Here is a 23,232-nt window from a genome sequence, read left to right as displayed (position 1 = left end):
CTATACATTCCACTCATCTTAATGTCTGTCTGTCTGTCTGTCTATTTATTTATTTTATTTATTTTATATTTATTTATTTATTTATATTTATTTATTTTTAATCAATCTAATTACAATGTGAATTGTTATGGTATATTATATTGTTTGTTTCAGTTGTTTACTGCAATGTGGAAGGCTGTACACATTTATGCTTCACAGTTTGTAGGCACATTACGGTCATATATATATATATATATATATATATATATATATATATGCTTTTTAATTTTCAGTTTTGTCACTAGTAGATAACAAAGCATTGGAAATGCTGCAAATCCCACAGAGTTTCATGATCCTATTCATATATATGAAGTTGGGTCAGTAGAGCAGTGGTGTCAGAGGCAGACTTCACAAACAGAGAGATATTGGTGGAATTTTGAATTTGTGAAACTCTAGGAGAAAATATTAAGTTTCTATATAAAATAAAAAAATTTAATAAAGATTTAAAAACTTTTAAATTTCCAAAATATCTGACAATTAGGTTGTGGAAACTTCCCCAGACAATCATAGTACCAAATTTTAGAACAATCTGATCAATACAAGAAGATTGGCTTTCAAACCTTCAATTTAAATTTAAAAAAATAAACAAATGCAAATCCTTTAGGTGTCACATTAATTAGGCCGAAGTCTCTAAAAGTAATTATTGAAAAAGGTGTAAGTTGAGTCCTATGTGTATTTCAAAGAAACCAATCATCCTACAATTGTTTTTCAAATTGGCAACATGGTCAAAACTGTGATATCAATTTGTTCTACAAAAAACAAACTTACAAAGCCAAACTCTTAAAATGTGCAATTTATTCATGTATATATAATAGCTAAAATTAAGTCAGATAAGAGCTGGGTAGTTTAAAAAAAAATGTTGAAAGCATTATATAATCTCCACTAACACCATCCCTCTAAAGCATATTAAATAAATTACTGCAAGGACATATACAACATGAAATTTAATAAGGGAACTCTGTAATAACTCTTCCACAAGTAGCTTAAACTGGTGTAAATAATAATGTTCCTTTCTTCTTTAAAAAAAAAAAAAAAATCTAAATTTCTACCATGCTGTATAGTGTCACATTTTCTATTTTATTAATTCATACTACCTTTGTGATGTTTTTTGTTTTGTTTAGGTGTCATAAAACATTCATTCATTCATTCATTCATTCAGTCAGTCAGTCAGTCATCTGCAGTTTAAAGAATATTATCTGGTGGAAATTTACACCAAATTGTAAAGGATTCAAGAGTTATAAGCAATTGATAATTTTTGTTTTAAAAATGACATGGTTGAAGCTTGACCACACACTCAAATATAACATCTGAACAACAAACCTGAAATACATGATCAAGACAGAACCTTTGCATTATGCATATAGTCAAATAGGCATTTGACAAGATAGTGGTTGATTTCACGAATCTCTGTCTATAGTGCCTTGTCTACAGGATAGCTACTCCTGAGATCCTTCACTGGAGATCTCATCCTTCTTGCTCTGCTATGAAGAGGACTGCCCCTCCCAGACTGGTTTACTAAATCAAAACTACCACAGGGCAGAGCTGTGATGACAAGCACCCATGAATCACTCTCAAAACAGTGATAACATCAGGTGTCCTTTAAAGAATCACTAGCTAAAAGGAATTAGATAGATTTTAACCAAACTGGAGCTGGATGAGGATGTGTAGTTAAACAATGATGAACAATTACACAGACTATGAAACTAGACCAAGAGACAAGTTGAAATGTGATGAAAATTAAAGTGTGATTAAATTTTAACCAAACTTTAACTTGACTATAACTAAATGTTGCCGATATAAAATAGCTAGTCGAGTGGCAGGAAAGCACATTTTGTTAACTTGTTTTGTGTAATGCATGTATGCAAATGTCTCATTAGGCATGGTGCCATAATTAGGAATCAAAATGATTATTGGTAGTAAATCTTAAGGCAGATAGATAGATAGACTAGTTTAACATGCTCACATACCACTAGGGTTTCGAACACACCCATCCCGAGTCCGACCTTCAATAAGATAGAGGGCCTGACTCGGGACTCTTAAGACAGAAATGAATTTTACTTGTAAAATGCAGGAAAATGCATTTCAGGACATCTAGTTTTTAAAATTTTATGGGGGAGCATACCCCCGAACCCCCTAAAAACTTTGCTTTGCAATATCAATCAGCCCTCCCCAATCACTATCAGCCCTACCCAATGTTTACTTGCTTTCACCGTGCCTGCACAGTAGTACTAGTATTTAACAAACACATAATTATTCCACCTAAACCTTTAACATGTTAAGTAAAAATTGATGGAAAAAAATAAAGGAATACACATACAATGACAACAAATACTGACTGCAACCAAAAGCCTTGATCATACAAAATATCAGAAAGTTAACTGTGTCACAGTACTAACATCAAATCCCACATGACATCTCTATATTTTATACAGACAATAACTTTATACAGACAATAACTAATCTATATAGTCCGTCCCATGATCCAACAATTTGGTTTGACGTAAAATTAAAAGTAAAAATGTTTCTGAAATGTCAAAAACAATACTATTTTTGTGTGCAATTTAGAAATCAATCGGCTCAGAAATAAATTACTTGTAGTAAATCCCATAGTATGAAAAATCTATTTGAAAAAAAGTGCTTTTAAATTTGTTACATGTAATACATGTATATACACACATAGAAGATTTATATATCACTAAGTACACAAAGTAGCTATAAAATTAATAAAATAAAATTATTATCTAGTTAATACTTGTTAACTAAAGTTTCTGCCATTATATACTGGCAGATATTACTATGATGGATGACACATATGATTTAGTTTTGTTTAAAATCAATGAAACATAAAAAATCAAGTGGATGCATTTTCAGGTTGAAAACTATGGATATTTCGTTCTGATATATTTTTATGACTGAATTTACTGATATTCTGTTCCCAATCAAATGAATTTCAAATTAGGTTTAGCTTTTACAATTTTTTTCACTAAACATTTTTATGAGTTTTTCCAAATATTAGCATTATTTTGTAAAACAATTTGTCTTTGACATTTGCTATTTTGTGACACTTGACAAAAATCTTAATTGTTTTTCTAGGCCTGGATAATAATCTTCTTGAAATTGTATTTCTCTGTTATTTTGCAAAAACACAGGTATTAATTATTAATAGATATGAAATACAATACAACGTTGTAATGTCCGATGTTATCTTGTATCAAAACAAGAAAAAAATCAAACAAAGTAGAAAAATCAAATGGAAAAAAATACCTAACAATACAATTTTTTTTTCTGAAAGATATTTTATAGCCTAAAGACTGCTGGCTATTCGAAACATCTTGAATGATAAAAGACATTTTTGTTACGAATCATCTTTAGTAAAAAAATAACAAAAATAATAAGAAGTACAATAACTAGTAAAAAATAATGACTTCAGCTTTCACAGTTGGAAGATGACAAAAGTTGGCGAATAACAAGGATTGCTCTCCATGGCAACGAAAACATACTGTGGGGTAAAAATGCAACCTGATTAACACGGGAAGCTGACAGCAGGTGCTTTTAGCGCTAAAAAGACCGCACAATGAGACGCAAACCCTGCACAAGAGGCAGTCTTATGGTGTTTCTTCTTCCTTCAGATAGCGGCAAAAATTGGCCGTCTTTCTTAAGGCTTCCTGCTTCCCTGGAGAAAATCACGACTTGCTTTCCAAATTGGCTCTCATTACGGTACAAAGGACAGGAGACTCTCGGGCTCACTTGCCTTTCCTGCCTTAGACAGTGCATCATTAGGAAAAAGCCTCCAGCTAAAGAAATGTCTTGTGAGGCTCGGCTTAGTGGGTGTTTCACGAACGACTCCGATTTCATGCAAACACAATACGTGTTTGCTGGTAGTTCTGTAGACGCAAACATGAATCTAGCGTCTTACTAGTAAGTAGAAGACCACCAATGTGATAAAGATATACATCTTGGCTATATAGATTACATGCTGTAATTATAAGTTGCTACATAAAAAAATATGTAAAATGTCTCAACATGTCTAATATTACGTGTAAAAAGTCTTGACATTAACTATATATATATAATATATATATATATATATATATATATATATATATAAATAGACACACACACACACATACAAACACACCTTGGCATAAAAAATTATATTTCACTTTGTAAATCAACAGATGCTTAAATTTATTTACTTTAAATTTGCACAACCTTCCAAGAAGTTTTAAATTATGAACCTGAAAAATCTATTTGCATCTGGAACTAATAAAATTTTAAAACTTCTAGACAGTAGTGGTCAAATGCTAAGCATATCTGTTACACAATTGTTTTCTTTCTTGTTTTTGTTTAATTGAACTTAAAACCTTTGTAGTTTTAAAAAACAAATACAAAAGAAAGAACCATTCTGGTATGCTTTTTATAGGATTAAATGTCATTGGGCCTGCCATTCAATGTGTTTCTAATTAATTTATGCCATATTCTGGGCTAAGTTGTCATTTGCCAGCTTGCCAAACACAAATTAACTTTTTTAGAAAATATATTTCATAATAAATTTGCCAAACACAAATTCAATTTAGTCAATATATTTTATAATAAATTTGCATAAAAGCTAATTTGAAAATTAGCATATTTAACAAATCTTTATTCTGCAGCATTCTGTTTGGCTAAACAACTGAATTTGTTCTATTTTACTTGTTGTAAACCCAGCATGTTGCAACACAATTAAAGAAAGAAAGAAATGTTTTATTTAACGACGCACTCAACACATTTTATTTACGGTTATATGGCGTCAGACATATGGTTAAGGACCACACAGATTTTAAGAGGAAACCTGCTGTCGCCACTACATGGGCTACTCTTTCCGATTAGCAGCAAGGGATCTTTTATTTGCGCTTCCCACAGGCAGGATAGCACAAACCATAGCCTTTGTTGAACCAGTTATGGATCACTGGTCGGTGCAAGTGGTTTACACCTACCCATTGAGCCTTGCGAAGCACTCACTCAGGGTTTGGAGGCGGTATCTGGATTAAAAATCCCATGCCTCAACTGGGATCCAAACCCAGTACCTACCAGCCTGTAAACCGATGGCCTACACAATTAAAGATGTCCTAAATTCTAATATTGTATTTCTTGTTATAAAGATTGACATTTATGAATGCATTACCAAGAATTTAAAGTTAAATGAATTTTAACTCTGTACTCTGATATAACACATATAATGGAATATCTAGAAACCTTTTAAGTTCAAAAAAAAAAAAAAATGAAAATCCCATTACCATAAGATATCACATGTATACAATGGTACTACTTTGTCAATATGTTTACCTTCACCATTACTTTAAAAAAATACCATCATGCATTTTAAAGGGAAAAATACACTTTCCAAAGGCCTTTTGACTTAATAGTACATGCTAATGAATATTAAACATACTGAACAGTAAGTACTATATAGGATATTTAGAAAATTTGTTTCTAATTTTCATTATTATTCATACTTACCTAGTACTAGCACAACAACAATGCTATACGACCCTGAGTTATAACCTCCACTGCAGAATTATCTCCCCTTGCCGGATGTATAACCTACACCCGCGCATGGGTAGACCGTATATCCTCGTTATCGATTCAAAGTCCGGAATGACTGAATAAAAAAAGACCTCTCTCGGGGCGGGTGGGAGGTAATGGTTGTTGTTGTGCTAGTACTAGGTAAGTATGAATAATAATGAAAATTAGAAACAAATTTTCTAATAGTCTTATTCAACTTACCGTACTAGCACAGCAACAATGCTATAACAGACGTGATATAACACCGTTAAAGCACGAGAATTTAACATTAAAGGGAGGAGGTAAGAAAACAAGGAGGACTTACCCATTCAACTAGTAGTGTTCATCTCAAGTAATGATACAGTGAAAAAGCAACCCACATCATACGAGGTATAAAATGTCAAAGTGACTTTTAAATTGAAGAACTACAACCCCAATTAAAAGTAAACCAAGTTAACAAGGTGAGGAAACCCGCACACCAAGTAATGGTTAACGACACTCGACTGCCCCAGATAGTCAACCATCCACCCCCCACTCTCCAAACAGGAGGTGGAGAACTATCTCCCAGAAAGACTGCCGCTAGCGACCAGACGAAATAAGGGTCGCCCCCTACTCGTGGCCCTGCGCACCGAAATGAGTTGCTGCCCTGCAATGACTGACTGAATCCGCCGAGTTCCGTCCGGACCAACAGCCATATCACGGAAATAAAACCGGTCAAACGTGTGTCAACCTTTCCAAAATCCCGCACTCATGACCTTGAAAATGTCCAAAGAATCATGGAAATTAAGGGAAGCAGAAATCGCCCGAATCTCATGAGGTCGAACGGAGAAATTCCGCAGAACATGATCACCCGCCTTCTCATATGCCAGTTTGATGGTTGCAGCAATCCATCTCGACAAAGCATTCTTCGTAATGTCTCCTGGTTGGCGTGTGAAAGAGATAAACAGTCTCTTAGTGTTTTGCCGGAGATTTCTAGTACGCTCCAAATAGAATTTCAAAGCCCGCACCGGACAAAGAAGTCTATCAGAATTATCCGCAGAAAGCGTACGAGATAAACACTGAATAATGGCCGGAGGAAACTCTTCCCCTGGCACCTGGTTCTTAGCCATGAAAACAGGATCAGTATGTAATGTAACTGACACGTCCGTATTGTAATCCACCAAATCATGCAAAAAAGCATGAATCTCACTAATACGACGGCAAGCCGCTAGTGAGATCAGAAACAAAGTTTTCCACGTCAAATGACGAAGACTGGCGAATTTCAAAGGCTCGTAGGGCTTGCCTTTGAGTGCATGCAGAACCAGAAAAACATTCCATTTAGGCAAAATGGAAGGCTTCTCAACCGTGTTTTGCAACGACTTAAGCAAGTCATGAAACACGAGATTCGTTGAGAAATCTTGACGTCCACACTGCCTCAGAGTAGTGAAAATGGACGACCGGTGACTTCTCACTGTTCGAACCTTCAGCTGTCTTTCTTGGACAAGAGCCAGGAAGTACTCAGCTAAATCATTAACAGTAGGCGACAAGGGATCCACGTCCCTCTCAGTCGCCCAACGAACCCAAGCGCGCCAGTGACACTGGTAGACCCTCTCCGTAGACTGGCGCTTCGACGAGGAGACGAGCTCAGCAACCCGTTTAGAAAAGCCTCGGTTTCGGAGGGAAACCCCGACAACCGCCATGCGTGAAGTCGGAAAACCTCCGGCTTCGGATGCCACTCTGTCCGACGCAGTCTCTGACTGAGCAGATCGGGTATCAACGGCAACCGCACCGGCTCCTGCACTAAAAGTGACAGGAGCGGAGGAAACCAGGCTTGAGCTGCCCAACTCGGGGCTACGAGAGTGACACGACAAGGTTGCTGTCTGATCTTTGCCAGAACCTTGCCAAGCAGAACCGGAGGGGGAAAGGCGTAAAAATCCAGTCCCGTCCAGTCCATGCTCAACGCATTGTACTCCAGTGCCAGTGGGTCTGGTACCGGCGATACAAACACTGGCAACTGACTGTTCAGGCGAGTGGCAAACATATCGAGTTGAGGACTCCCCCACAACTGAAGAACTCGATAAGCCACCGTCCGGTGCAACATCCACTCCGTCTGAACCGGGGAACGACGACTCAAAGCGTCTGCCAAGATGTTCACGGACGAAGGAATGTGTTTGGCTGATAACACCACTCCCCAATCGTCGCACCATTCCAGAATCTCCAAAGCCGCAAGACTCAATGACAGGATTTGGTGCCTCCCCACCGATTGAGGAAGGAACAACCGACGTGTTGTCCGACCTCAACAAAATCCGACGATGTCGAATAACAGTCCTGAAATGGAGACAAGCGCGACGCACTGCTTCCATCTCCAACAGGTTGATGTGACGACTCCTCTCTGAAGGAGTCCACACCCCTGACAGATGTTGATCCAAAAGGTGTGCACCGAACCCCTCGAGGGAAGCATCGGTAAACAGGACCAACTCTGGAGAAAGTGGGTGTAAAGGAACGGCCTGGGACATACACTTGTCCACTAGACACTCTTGGATCGGAAGAATGAACCAAGGCCCCAATGGTATCACCAAATCCCAGCTGAGACCATCCCACACTCGGGACAAATGCCATTGAAGCAGTCTCTTGAACCATCTGAACCGCACATTCAGCGCCGCCAGCGATTCAAGATGGCCTATCAATACACGACGCACTTTGCTCCACCAGAAGACGTTGCGCCAACGTCCTGAAATTGTGAAGTCGCGAATCCGTTGGAAGAACGGACGCCTCCACAAGGTTGAAAACCACCCCGAGATAAGTGAAAACCTGCGTTGGTACTAATTCCGACTTGACCCAATTGTGAATAAACCCCAATCGGAGAATCATGTCGATCACGAACTCCACACCCACGAGACATGCCGTCTGTGAAGCCGCCGGAATTAACCAATCGTCCAGGTAATTGTTCATCCGTATACCCAACAGATGTACACGCCCCACCACTGCCTTTACTACCCGAGTAAAGACGTGAGGGCTTGTGGCCAATCCGAACAGCAGAACTTGAAACTCGTAAGCTCTGCCGTCGTAGAGGAACCGCAAGTACTTCCAAAAATCCCGATGGATTGGAACATGCAGGTAAGCGTCCTTCAAATCGATGGACGCCGCCCATTCCCCCACCTGAAGCAAAGCGTGAACAGACTGAACCGTCTCCATCTTCATAGATGGAATAACGACGAAATAATTCAGTGGCTTCAGGTTTAGAATTGGTTGCCACTCGCCATTCTTCTTCTGGGCGAAGAACAGATGGGAATAAAATCCCGGAGTGCCCAAATCCACCTCCTGGATGGCTTTCTTGTCGAGAAACTCGACAACCATCTTCTCCACCAGTACTCGGTTGTCGACATGCGGTACTGCAGGTAACCGGGGGGAGGATGTCAGTGGAGGGGGTGAAGAAAACGGAATTCTGTATCCGTTGCGGACAACCGACAAAACCCATGGGTCCAGATCTGGCAGTTCGCACCAACTTTGAACAAAATGGCGCAATCTGCCCCCCACAGGAAGATCTGCTAACGAGCGGAACCACGAAAACGTGCCGGCTTCCCCCGAAAACGTCCCTGTTTCGATGAACCACGGTCATTACCAGACTGCACGCCCGAATCAGACACCACAGGGATCTGATAACTGTCAAGAAAAGTCGATTTCTTAACAGGTGGAGGCTTAAAAGTAGACGCTGCCTGGCGCTTACGAGCAGTTCGGGACGGAGTAGCAGGGATGAATTTCGCCGCTTCTTGGTCCATGACCAAGTTAAAATTGGTCCCAAAAAGTAAGGTTTCCCTTACTGAGCGACTACGGAAGTAGGTTTTAACCACACCCGTCGCTCTCAGTCCCGCCAGGTAGTGATCCCGACGCAGAAGTAGACTGTTGGCAAAAACACGCCCAGCAAGCTGAGCGACATGATGAGAGGCTTTAGAAGCCGCCAACAAACAACCCTTAGCCATCGGCGGAAGACCCGTGACTGCTTTATCTAACCCAAATAGCAACGTACCTAAATGGTTATTGACTTGAAAAAAAAGTTTAGATAACCTCTCCAAAGTCTCTAAATCCGTGAGTGGCACACTGACATTAGGAGATGGGTGGCAGTCTGCCTTCACCCTAGCGGAAACGACCGCTGGATGCGAAAGGAAGGTAGCTCCCAATGTCTTATACGAAGACGTGGACAAAACCACCACCGCCCCCAAAATACGATCACTACCCGCAATCAAAGCATCAATCTCCGCAAGAGATTCATGCGCCTCGTGCGCTAACGGCAAGCCTAAAATCCTGCCGCGGAGCGTCTATCGCTAAAGGCCGGTTTCCAAACGAAACACCCTTGTAAGACTGAACAGCCTCCTCCGACGGAATTGCATCCGCTCACACCAGTCGGACCTGTTCCCGTACAAAACCAAGAACCGCCTGGTAATCATAATCGCCGTCTGGCGTACCATCGGCCAAGTTGGGAATATCGTCAAGCACCGAATCTGGTGCCGACCCTTCCCCTGAACCACACACTGATTCGGAGGGAAAATCGTCTTCCGAAGAAGAAATGTTTTCAAACGACGCGCCATGCGCTGACCGTAACGGAAACGAAACTGCATGGGCAGGACGATGCGGACCGGCCGAATCTGCAAACTGGTCCAACCCCGGTCTCGCTGGAAATCCCGGCGGTGGAGGGACTGGTGGAGGCGATTCCCCTCAAAAAGAGAAACATAGTCCCCCCGAGTCCGCCCCTGAGGGCGACCCGAAACCATCGGACCCTGAATGAAAGGTTCCGCCCACGCAGTCGAGGGATAACGCCTGGAACCTCTACCCCGATCTGACAGGTCCGAATTGACCATCGGTGTAGACACAGGCGCACCCAAGAAAGCTGCAGTTTCCCTGATCCCTGCTGAACAGACAACGGGACTGGTGGTGTCGGTTGAACCGGACCGTCAGGAAATTCGTACACGTACGAATCCTGCGCCGAATTCTGAACCCAACGTACCACGTGTGGATTAGCCAACCCAGTTGACGTAGCCACATGCGAACGATCTAAAAGTTGATGACGCTGTACAGGCGCCCCAACAACAGAAGGGACGCCTACTGGCGTCACACCCGAAACAACGCCACCCGGCTCTGTGACCGAGACAACGTTGTAAGATTTCGCCAAGTGGCTCGATCACTGAAGTAGCGCCTCAAGACCCGTTGGCCAAAACGGCGCCCTCGGACGCCATGACCAACCCTGCACCAGAAATCTGGTGAGCCAAACGGCACCGCGAAGCCAACTTCATTCTAGAGCTAATCGACCCCTCCACAGAAGGACCGATAACCCTGTCCCCATCAGCAAGATGGGAGTCGGAACTGAGAGACACAGTCGTTCCTGCCACGACTGCACTCCCTCCGACTGACGCCCCCGTTACAACCGTAACCGGCGCCGCTTCCACCGACGGAGGTAAAAGCAAACCCCCAGGTCGAACGGAACCCGACCTGGAAGAAACCTTCCCTGCTTCAGCCGAAACAGGGAGCAACAGCGCCCACTCCGCGCCAAGCGGCTCTTCGGGTTTACTGGTATCACCATGAAGATGGCGAACAGATGAGGAGGCACCCTTGCGCCTACCACTTGTCCGTGAGCTCTTTGAACTAGACACCAACTTGCAGACCGCCGACAAATCGGTATGGAGCACGACCGCAGAGGTTGCCACTGTGCTCCGCCCGTCCCGTTCACGTCTAATCATCCTCTTTCGCTCGGCGTCTTTTATACAGCTTCTTAGCCTTCCCACAAGTGGAGGGGGACCAATTTACACAGATATGACACTGGCGTTCAAAACAACAAGAACGACATAACAAATGCTGATCAAACTGGGGCAGTCGTTTAAGACAACCCCCCTCGGCACACACAACCAACCGGTTGGAGCCCGAGGAAGCCGTGTCAGACATTAACCCCCTGTGTAAATTACCCAAAAGACCTCGTATGAGTAAAACAAAATTACAAATTAATAAACAATCTGACAATTTGACAATTTTTTTACTACAGAACTCGAACACGACTGCAATGGAGGACTGCAGAATCAAAAATGAGGATATACGGTCTACCCATGCACGGGTGTAGGTTATACATCCGGCAAGGGGAGATAATTCTGCAGTGGAGGTTATAACTCAGGGTCGTATAGCATTGTTGCTGTGCTAGTACGGTAAGTTGAATAAGACTATTTATATTTATTGCACAGTAGAAAAATGTAAAGAAATCAGAATTTAAAAAAAGATTTTTAAGTTGTAAATTAACTCAGGAAATCTAAACACTGATAAGCTCAGCATTATCAACTGTACTTTCTTTTCCTCTCCTTATTTTAAATAAAACTTTAAAAGATAATTTTAAAACATTTCTATTAAATAACAACAGGGACTGTTATATGACAACAAACCAAATAAAATTTTGTCTAAGGCCGACATAATGAAATCTACTAACTAAACACAAATTGCTATTGAAATATTCTGACACTGGTTCGTAAGTATTTCAGGATTTTGATTAGTAAACAAAACCACCACCTTTCAAAATGTTTTTAATCAGCTAATCTCAACATGCAAACCTTTAAACCCAGTGTTAATTACTGCTTACCAACATTTTGAAGTTAACATGTCGTGGCCACCTATCTAAACAAGAATGATCAGTGAAAACAGATTTGAGCAAAATGTAATGAGTTCTGATAAACACAGGGAACATGTGCTGGATCTCGTCTTAATTTTAAAACATTAAATAGTAGTTGGTGATCAATTTGTTTAGTGATTTGTAACAGTTCCTATATGCAAAATGTTTAAGAAAAGAAAAAGTTCCATGATAGACTAAGTACATTGTCTGTTCTACCAATATTATTTAATAACAGCCTCCCCCTCCCCACCCCAACACATCCAGCTGCTGGTATCATCTTCTGAATCTTCTGGTTTGGACAATCTTAACCATAGACAATCTTAACCATGGACAAGCTTAACCATAGGCAATCTTAACCATAAACAATCTTAACAATCTTAACCATGGACAAGCTTAACCATAGGCAATCTTAACCATAAACAATCTTAACCATGAACAAGCTTAACCATAGGCAATCTTAACTATGGACAATCTTAACCATTGGCAATCTTAACCATAGGCAATCTTAACCACAGACAATCTTAACCACAGACAATCTTAACCATGGGCAATCTTAACCATAGACAATCTTAACCATATCTTACTGTACATACATGAAGAATTTTTTTATTTATGATTAAAAAGTGAAGAATTTGCTGGGAGGTCAATAAGGATTAAGATCTAAACTAAACATACCTGCTTCTTCTGCCACCATCGTAGCATTCAGTTTAGAATTGGGCAGGACGTGGAAGGTGATTCTGGTGCCATCAACACTGAAGAAAACGAAAGAAAGAAAAACATAAGTAGAACCATTTATCTATGTAAATAGAGAATAATACACGAGTGGCCATTGGATGTTTTAAAATGTATCTAATGAGCGAAAGTAAGTTTGATATGTTTTTAAACAATGAGTTGCAAGATAAATGGTATCTAACGGACACAAATGTATTATTCTATTTCTTACATATCCTCAAAAACCAGGTTTTAAGCAAATTTTAACATCCTTTTTGACTAAAAGTTATTTACAGCCTTTGCACTTGTAGCTAACTTACACATCACAGACAAATGACTGTCAGGTTAACTATACATCACAGTGTAATCAATCTTGATTGGGCTGGGTTTTTTCATTGGATGTATGGCATTGGTGACCTGGTCATCACCTAGGAGCAGCCAATCGTGTATCATGTAACACATGTGTAAACAAGTATGTGTTATAAAAAATAACGAATATTCTCACCAACTGGGATGTAAGAATTCAAAATTATATTCATCATAGTCATGTGGAAAATGTCTGCCAAAATATTCAAAAACAGATTAGTCTTCCAAATATTTGGTTGTTATTGGATTTCTAGCATCATCAAAGTATAGCGTTAATTATAAAGTCAGTGTGAGGTTTTAAAACTAATTTTTGTTGTTCTGATACAGAGTAACTTTTATTAGGTGTATAAAATAAACAAAAGAACATTGGTACAGGGATAAATATCTTAATCTGCTTTGTATTAGTATTTGCACAAGGATTAAACATCTAAATCTACAAGGAATTCACATGAAATATTTTAGAAAATTTATTATAAATCCAGTAAAATGTTGCTAAATGAACTCAACAAATAACAATAATAAAACAAATACCATAGTCTGATTCTTGAGATTTAGTCTAAACTGGCTTCAAATATCCTAATGAGCACTCTACCACTGTACTACATCTCCACCCCACCCCACTCCACCCCACTCCACCCCACCCCATCCCACCCCACCCCACCCTTAGATTTATAAGTGAATTAATGCACTTGATCCACTACTACAAAGGAGAACCTTCTTTAATTCATTTTACATGAAGGACACACCAATGCTTGCACAGGCATCAGAAGCTGGGTGTCGCTAATGGGAGCATTGGAAATGTACTGGTTTATCAAGACTATAGTCTGACCTGAATGAATAAATGAATGAATGAAAGAATGAATGAATAATTGAATCTTTAACGACACCCCAGAACAGAAAATCCATCGGCTATTGGGTGTCAGACTATGGTAAATAGTCTGACTTGAAGTCAGTTGCCCAATTTCCATGAACAAAAGTTATACTGAATCGAACTAAAAGTGGAATGTGGATGTTCTATTTTGTTTTCCAAAATTAGCATTGCATCAAGCTTTTCTATGCTGATTTGTTGATGTTCTCAACCCTGATTTATTAAACAGATCTGCTCTTTCTCTGGGTAAATTGTTCTTTCATTATGACTGAAATCGCCATTGATAGATAAGGAAGATACAGTTGTAATGGTACATGTATGCTAATGTTTAGCCAGATTTAGGTAACTATACATGTTACGTAAATGATTGCTGCAAAATTATGCTTTGAGTTGATCTCACGAAAAACACTAGGGATGAAACAGGTTAATTGATGTGTACACCTATATGCTGGTGAGTTGATCTCACGAAAAACACTAGGGAAGAAACAGGTTAATTGATGTGTACACCTATATGCTGGTGAGTTGATCTCACGAAAAACACTAGGGATGAAACAGGTTAATTGATGTGTACACCTATATGCTGGTGAGTTGATCTCATGTAACTCAGATTTAAGCAAAAAGTACACAGACATGTTTTGTTAGGAAAGTAATATTTCATAGGGAGGTCACTCGCATTAATTTCATGTCACATTTTAGTCTGCCCACCATCACTCGCATTAATTTAGGGACACGTTAATTTCAGGATCTACAGCATTTATTTAGTTCTCTAGAAATGTGATATGTTGTAGGATCGATCCCCCACAGAAAACATGTTGCACCCAGTATTGGTGAGGTCAGTGGTATGTGATGCCATGTGTAGGGATGTGACCTTGTGTCCATGTCTGACGGGATTGGAGAAAATAGTGTTAGTAAATCATACTTGAGCTCCATGTAAGTTTTCAGTCCCTTGAATAATGCAGTGCACTGCTGTTAAATTAATTTATTTGAACTTGTAGACATTATTATATATATATATATATATATATATTGGAAATTTGTAGTTGAGAAACTGAGAATTTTCAGTGCCACTTTCTTTTGGGAAGGGGATCTATGTTCGGACCCACAGGACACCTGGATAAATTCCTGGTATTATAGTTTAAAACTCACAAATTAGAAAATAAAGTGACAAACAAAAGTGGAATCTTTTAAAAAATTAATGTAGGTACTTTGTTAAATTTATGCTATTTCATGATGTAGTGTACACTATACTTATTTTTTTTTTTTTACTTATATATATATATTTTTTTTATGTGATATTTTTTTAATTATTAATTTTGTTTTAACACATTTAAAGTTTTGCAAACATTAATGGTGACATGCAACCTTAAATGACTGGTTACTGTTTTGCACAGTATTACTATTAGTATTAGTATTAGAGTAACAAGTCTTTGGGTTCACAGTAAAAAGAAAACATTTGCGGCAAAAGCAAGGAATGTTTTGTGTTTACAATTTATAACTTGGTAGGTATAGGATGGGCCAAAGATTACTGGTGGCCAACTATTTCTTAGTAAAATGTTGCATGTGAAAGCAAATCAAAAGAACTGACTTGTAGATGTTTTGTTTTCGTACAATTAAAAATAAAAATTCACTTGCCATTGGGCTCACAAAAAGTAATTTTTTGTTGCCCCCACCCCCCCCCCCCCCCCACCCCCCAAGTCTAAAAACAACTGGCCTCAGGTATTGGGCCACCATATTCTATAACCTCTGCAGGCTTTCAATGAAGTATATATTTTTAATTTTAATCTGTTCTCCATATTTTTAATCATTGTAACCTCTTTATGTCTTATGTTAAGATCTGATGAGATGGCAGTTTTATAACTTTATGTAGTCTGCGTAACGTTACTGTGTAGACGTAACCTTAAAAAACCATTGTTTGTCAAGAACCGAAAAAAAGGAAAAATATCGATATGCTGAATTCCAATATGGTGGATTAATTAGGTTACCGATGCTGCAAACACACAATCGCCACAGTCTCCCAGTGCAAACTACTACCTGTAAAATCTAATTTATTCAAGAGAAGTGTAATGGTTAATATTTCCCTAGATACAAGATGATTTATATAATCCACCTCTACCCATTCATTCTAGTTATGACCCTGACGTAATATTTGCACTGCTCTGAGAAAAATCTTGATTGATTGGCCTGTCAATAATTCAGGTACATGATGTAATATCATAAACAAAAAACACATACGAAAAAGTAATTGGATCAGTTTAGACAAATTTTACACTTGATATGTTGTGCACTTGCCAGACAATGGCTGCCTGGATTCAAGCATCAGGCTCATATAATTACGCAATGATATTGGACGGCAAGATAATATAATCACCCACGCCAACGCTATGGAATTATAGATGAACACGTAACAACTGTCGATAACTCCCCATTCTGCTGCATGTCAGGCATGCGGTAATGAACATATGGTACTAATAATTAATACCAATACTTTTTTCACACCCAGTCTTAAATGAGTTTTCACACACCCGGCCTACACGTAAAATATCATGACAAATTAAGTTATGGTCTCATGTCCAACACACTTTGCTTCCTTCTCTTTGGAAGAGTTTCAGATTTCATAACATGTAGTGGGGTCCATGGAGATAGAGAATTATCAACAAAAAAATGGGGAGAAAAAAGGTGAGCAGACAGGAATGAGAGATGCTAAGAGAAAATATCAACCATGCTGCACATGTAGGAAGAGGATAATCAATTATTGTACATTAACGATTCAGCATGTTCAGGGCTGGGGTATGATAGCTCATTGGTAGAGTGCTTGTCTGATGTGGATTTTGGTTATATAGAATCAATTACCATCAGTATATACACTGTTCTTTTCCCTTTCCAACCAGTGCCCCATAAGACTGATCCTACTACTAAAGCATCTCAGCTGAGCTTTCTTACGACCGATCTAGATCGAGCTAAGTCATAAGAAAGCCCAGCTGAGATGCTTCAATAGCAGGATCAAACCTCTTCGGATGACCCATTCTTCCCATGCCAACCAGTACCTCATGACTGGCATATCAAAGGCCATGGTATGTGCTAACACGTCTATAGGGAAGTGGATATAAAAGATCCTTTGTGCTAATGGAATAATGTAGCCAGTTTCCTCTGAAGACAACCATCTTATGTTTCATATCCAAAATCCAATGACTAATTAATTAACGTGGTCTAGTGGTATTATTGTACAACAAACTCTGACATTTGTATAACCCAATGTTAAGACACCTAACAGCTGTTGTTAACAATATGCTGAGGTGTCTTTAAATAAACAGCCTCTTCTTTTCAGCATGTTTGGCACATCCACCTTGGGCAAACAATTGAGAATTTACAGATCTGTCATTGGTTGTGCAAAATTGAACAATTTACTGAACAGTTTACTGAACTCTAATAAGAATTGTAAACTGATGGCAAGTGTGTTCTGTACTGTGATTGGTTAATTACATTCTTTTTCCGAGATCAAATGAAAATAACACCCGAAAATCTATCGATGTCAGTAGAAATTGACGTCATTTGCAATTGAAACAGGCAAAGTTGACGATTTACATTTAGATTGTAGTCAGGTATTTTTTTCAAAAAATACCAACTATACAGAAACGCCTTAGGTCAAAAAATTATATTTGTGGGATCAAATAGACAATAACACTCACAGATCTAAAAACTCAATATGGTTATCGCCTAATTAGAAAGAGTGAGTACACTAAATCTGAATCTCCGTAATGCTTTAAAACAAATACATATTTCATTAAAAAAAACTACCACTGAACAACATAATGATTTTGTCATTTGTGTAAATTAATACATGGAGAATTCATTTCCAAAATGTGATATATGCCAGTTTCCAGATGTTGGGAGTTAACAGTGAAGGTATACTGACGTTAGTACAACTCGACAACATGACAATATATAACCCAATGGTAAAGCGCCCGCTTGATGCATGGTCGGTCTGGGATCGATCCCCGTTGGTGAGCCCATTGGGCTATTTCTCGTTCCAGCCAGTGCACCACGACTGGTATATCAAAGGCCGTGGTATGTCCTACCCTGTCTGTGGGATGGTGCATATAAAAGATCCCTCCCCGCTAATCAAAAAGAGTAGCCCATGAAGTGGCGACAGCAGGTTTCCTCTCTCAATATCTGTGTGATCCGTAACCATATCTCTGATGCCATATAACTGTAAAATAAAAATGTGTTGAGTGTGTTGTTAAATAAAACATTTCCTTCCAATCTATGTCCACTGTACAGGATGTTAAAACTGTGCTTTGTGTGTTATACCCAACATCATGTTGCAACAAAACCATGTTTTTCTCAAAAATAGATATATCGCATTTCAGAAATGAACTCTTCATATGTTCTTACTGAACTACTATATTACTCATCAAGATAGAGACAATTGCTGTTGAAATTGTAGTGTGCCAAATGGAAAACAGATTCTGAATTTAAAAACTGCATCAACACAAATCTGATCTGAGATATGCTAATATATAGTACTAACGCTTGACAAAGATAGCAATGAAGACCATGGGGAAAACGTATATTAAATCTCCCATTTTAAGCCAGATTCCCATTACCTTGATGCCGAACATTACCAGTATGCAGCTCGAATCTGACCAACGAGCTTAGAACCTGCAGGCCTTGCTAAAATCATGCTTCTAAAAGCTTATCCTCAGGATAACTTATACAATATTCCTAATTAATACCATATCAACTTTAATAAGTGCAGACTGCAATGGCCGTTAGAGGGCTATGTATTATCAGGACTGGGATGAAAATGTCAAAGTAATTAGCGGACGATAGGAATAATCTTCTTCAAGCTGGGGATGGCTCGGGGCCAGCCGTACCAAGATTTGATCAAAGGAAGTCTCCACGACACTTTCTCGGGCTGACGAAAAAATATGCCACAATTTCATTTTCTAATAGCGCTTGGAGGAATACTGTGAAAATAAGCAGCAAAGAGAGGCTTTTAGAACTAGATGTATACTAAGGTTTAAATCAAGTTCTTTCTTTCACTTTGCATACACAAAAAAACACATTGACAATAGACATGTACAAAAAGGGATTACAGATACAGGCAATTTTGTAAAACCATGATTATCTGTTAGAGAAGAAAATACATGTTTATAGAATTAACAGATTGAAGCAATTGATCTGAATGGTGAAAACAGAATTATGATTTTTAAACCATATCTTCCAGTTTGAAGATTCAATTAAAAAAAATTTAAAAAAATTATCCTTTGTTCAATATTTCCCACACCTAAATACATACAAATTTTACACATTTTAAAAACACCATTACTTCCAAACATATGGGAAGCACAAATAAAAGATCCCTTGCTGCCTGTTGTAAAAGAGTAGCCTATGTGGCGACAGCGGGTTTCCTCTAAAAACAGTGTCAGAATGACCATATGTTTGACGTCCAATAGCCGATGATAAGATTAAAAATAAATGTGCTCTAGTGGCTTCGTTAAATAAAACAAACTTTACTCTTTTTTGTTTGTTCAACTGAGGACTATATTTATGGTGTGTATGATTAAATGAGTTTGTAGGTGCAATGTTTACAGTGAGTCAAGAATGAAAGATTGCTTTTAGTACACAAATATTTTGCTTTTGTAAGAAAAAGATCAATCACCTTTGTAAGGTATAATTCTAACTCTCAGAACAAAATATTTTTGTAAGGGCCTCAATAAACCTCGGCCTTCACAAAAAACCCAACCCAATTCTCTTGAGTAGGAAATGCCTTATCAATACCTCACAGTGCTGATACATTCTACTGATAGATCAATGCTTCTTAAAACGTAATATTTACTTTGTGCAAACCCCCTCTACCAATGAGTCAATTCTGACCCAATATATCATTCTTTGTTTAATCTTAAAACTTCAAGAACTCACATTTTAATACAGTACAACTGTTTTAGACACATTATGTATCACAATGATAGCATATACTATCTATAACAAAATCTGCAGACATTTCAACAGTTTCCCATCACTCTGATCGCATTTCATCTTTTCATTTGTAAAGCCTTCTTTGTATGCTTACCTGATGCCGCATTTCGCAAGGATCTTTTTGTGCTCAAGTCTACTCAACTACCATACACACATCAAGTATATAAAGAAGAATGCCATTAATACAACCATAATGGAGGTCGCCATATTTGATACTTAAAACAGAAGTGGCTATATTGGCCTTAACTAAAAGAAAGGAAAAGAGGAAATGTTTTATTTAACGATGCACTCAACACATTTTATTTACGGTTAAATGGCATCAGACATATGGTTAAGAAGAACCATACAGATATAGAGAGAGGAAACTCGCTGTCGCCACTTCATGGGGCTACATTTTTCGATTAGCAGCAAGGGATCTTTTATATGCACCATCCCACAGACAGGATAGTACATACCATGGCCTTTGCTACACCAGTTGTGGAGCACTGGCCTCAACTAATGAGTGTCATAAGAAATACTACACTGCGGACACATTTGTTTTGGAAAAGCCCAGTGTAAGACCACTACACACCATCTAAATTTCCCTGTTCATAGCATGGTCGACATCTGGTCTATAATATAACACACAAGGCCTTTTTAACAATTTCTTAGCCTTCTTGTCAAAGGGTAGCTCAGTGATAAAATGTTTTCTCGATGTGTGGTCGGTCTTTGATCGATCCCATCAGTAGGGCCAATGGGCTATTTCTCATTTCAGCCAGTGCACCACGACTGGTATATTAAAGGCTGTGGTATGTGTTATTGTCTATGTGATAGTGCATATAAAAGATCCCTTGCTAATATTACAAATGGGAAAATGTAGCGGGCTTCCTCTCTAAGAATATATGTCAGAATTACCAAATGTTTCATATCCAATAACCGATGATTAATAAATCAATGCACTCTAGTGGTGTCATTAAACAAAACAAACTTTTAATTTTTATCCTTCTTGTCATGTCTTCTTTTATTTAAGTGCGTCGTTAAATAAAACACTTCTTTCTTTCTTTCTTTTATTTAAACTCACATACTAATAATAATAATAATAACAATAACAATAACAATAACAATAAAATAAAGGCGACGTCACATCATACGAATGCCTTCTATGAAAATAGTCGATTGTGACAAGATGGACATTACAATTTCATCGGTTACAATGCAATCAGCTATTCTTATACGAGGCATTTATATTGTGTGGTGTCACCTTAAGGTATTGGGGGGGGGGAGATTTAGCTCAGTTGGTTAAGTGCTCGCTTGAGGTGTTTATGTCGCAGGATCGAATTACATCGGTAGACCCATTCAGCTGATTGGTTTTTTTCTCGTTCTAACCAGTGCACCACAACTGGACAAAGGCCATGGTACGTGTTTTCCTGTCTGTGGGAAAGTGCATATAAAAGATCCCTTGCTGCATTAGAAAAATGTAGCGGGTTTCCTCTGATGACTACGAGTCAGAATTATCAAATATTTGACATCCAATAGCCGATGTGTTCCAGTGGTGTCATTAAACAAAACAAACTTCCTTAAGGTATGATGGAGTGAAGGATTTTTATCTCATCCCAAACAGTGCTTCATGACTAAACTACAACATGACACAGTATGTGCTAACTTCTGGTATTTTGAAAGTACATATAGAAGATCCCATGCAGTTGAACATAAAATAGTAACATATGTGGCGGCCACAAGTTTTCCCCATATACTTCAAACCAGGTATAAAAAAATTACCATGCTAGACAGTAAATACCTGTTGTAGCTTAAAATGATTATGTTACTTTTCTTCCAACAAACTGGCTATAGACTATAATAATACAATTAAGTAATTTTGTGTAAATAAGCAGCAATTTGATTACAATTACTTCAATCAATCCCTAAGTAGTAGGTATACTGGCAAACAATGCACATTGGGAGATGTAAATGTGACAGAATTAAATAATGATGTCCCAAGAGAAAGTATACAGAGTAACTAGGTAAAAATCACAGAATGCTATGAAAATAGGTGTTTTACCAAAAAATAAACTGGTGGAGCTTAATATGAGTATGTTTTTTTGTTTGTTTTTTCAACTGTAAAATAAACAGAACTGTAACATCAGACTGAAAAATTATTTTAAGAAATTAATGGATAAGAATGCTTTTTGACATCAACATGTCAGCACATTTTAAACTATAACTATTTGGTTTGTAACATAGTATGGTTATTTCAACATTCGGTCTATAATATTGATTGTTGTATGTTATTTAACAATATATTGTCAATATAAGTTGTAGAAGCATCACGAGGGGTATATGACTTTTTATGTACCCTCTGTGTGTTCTTTTACCCCTTCGGCTCGGGGTAAAAGAACACACAGAGGGTACATAAAAAGCCATATACCCCTCGTGATGCTTCTACAACTTATATTGACAATATATTGTTAAATAACATACAACAATCAATGGGAAATGAAGTATGTATGTAGTTATTTAGAAATTAAAGTACAGTATGCGAACCAACCAAAGTGGCACTTTGGGTGGTTGGCTTGGCGATTAGCTCGGCGGTTTCGAAAAAAAAAATATTTCCAAAAAATCGCCGATCAATCACAATCATATGACAGCAAAAGGAGATGTTGCTCCGACTTGATGACACATATAGGTATTTCAAACATTTTGAGGTCAACCTACATTGTCCATTTAACTGCATGTCAGTTACCTAGTAATTATTATTATTATTAGTTTTATTTTTTTTTTATTTTTTTTTTAAATTTTTAATTTTTTATTAATGAGTTTATTGCCCCCAGATCAGTTGACAGTGTCAAGGTTGGGGAGCCTTGAATCATTGCCTTCAAAAATACATGTATATATTCATACCTTCAAGTTACATACATTTGAATTTTTTAAAAACAATACATAAATATGAATACAATAATGGTTTTGATCTGAGGGGGACAGGGGATAGAGAATGGACAGATGAAATGAATGGAGGAAAAAAAAGAGGAAAGATAAACAGAAACTGAAAAAGAGAGAACGAAGCATGTATTATTTACTCGTATTGTAGATTAAGATTGGTTTTCTGGTTTTACTAAATTTTTTGTAT

The 23,232-nt window shown here is 38.2% G+C and overlaps 1 protein-coding gene across 1 annotated transcript in view; it reads right to left on the bottom strand.

Moving 5' to 3' along the window:
• Positions 1-23,232, bottom strand: part of LOC121382339 (receptor-type tyrosine-protein phosphatase N2-like) — a 300,736-nt gene that overhangs the window by 90,551 nt on the left and 186,953 nt on the right. The window contains exon 10 of the mRNA XM_041511925.1: positions 12,881-12,957. Within this exon, the coding sequence (XP_041367859.1) occupies positions 12,881-12,957 (77 nt within the window). The remainder of the gene's footprint in view (positions 1-12,880; positions 12,958-23,232) is intronic.

Source organism: Gigantopelta aegis, chromosome 9 (genome assembly GCF_016097555.1).
Source record: "Gigantopelta aegis isolate Gae_Host chromosome 9, Gae_host_genome, whole genome shotgun sequence".
Lineage (NCBI taxonomy): Eukaryota > Metazoa > Mollusca > Gastropoda > Neomphalida > Peltospiridae > Gigantopelta > Gigantopelta aegis.
This window is presented reverse-complemented; position numbering and strand designations above follow the sequence as displayed.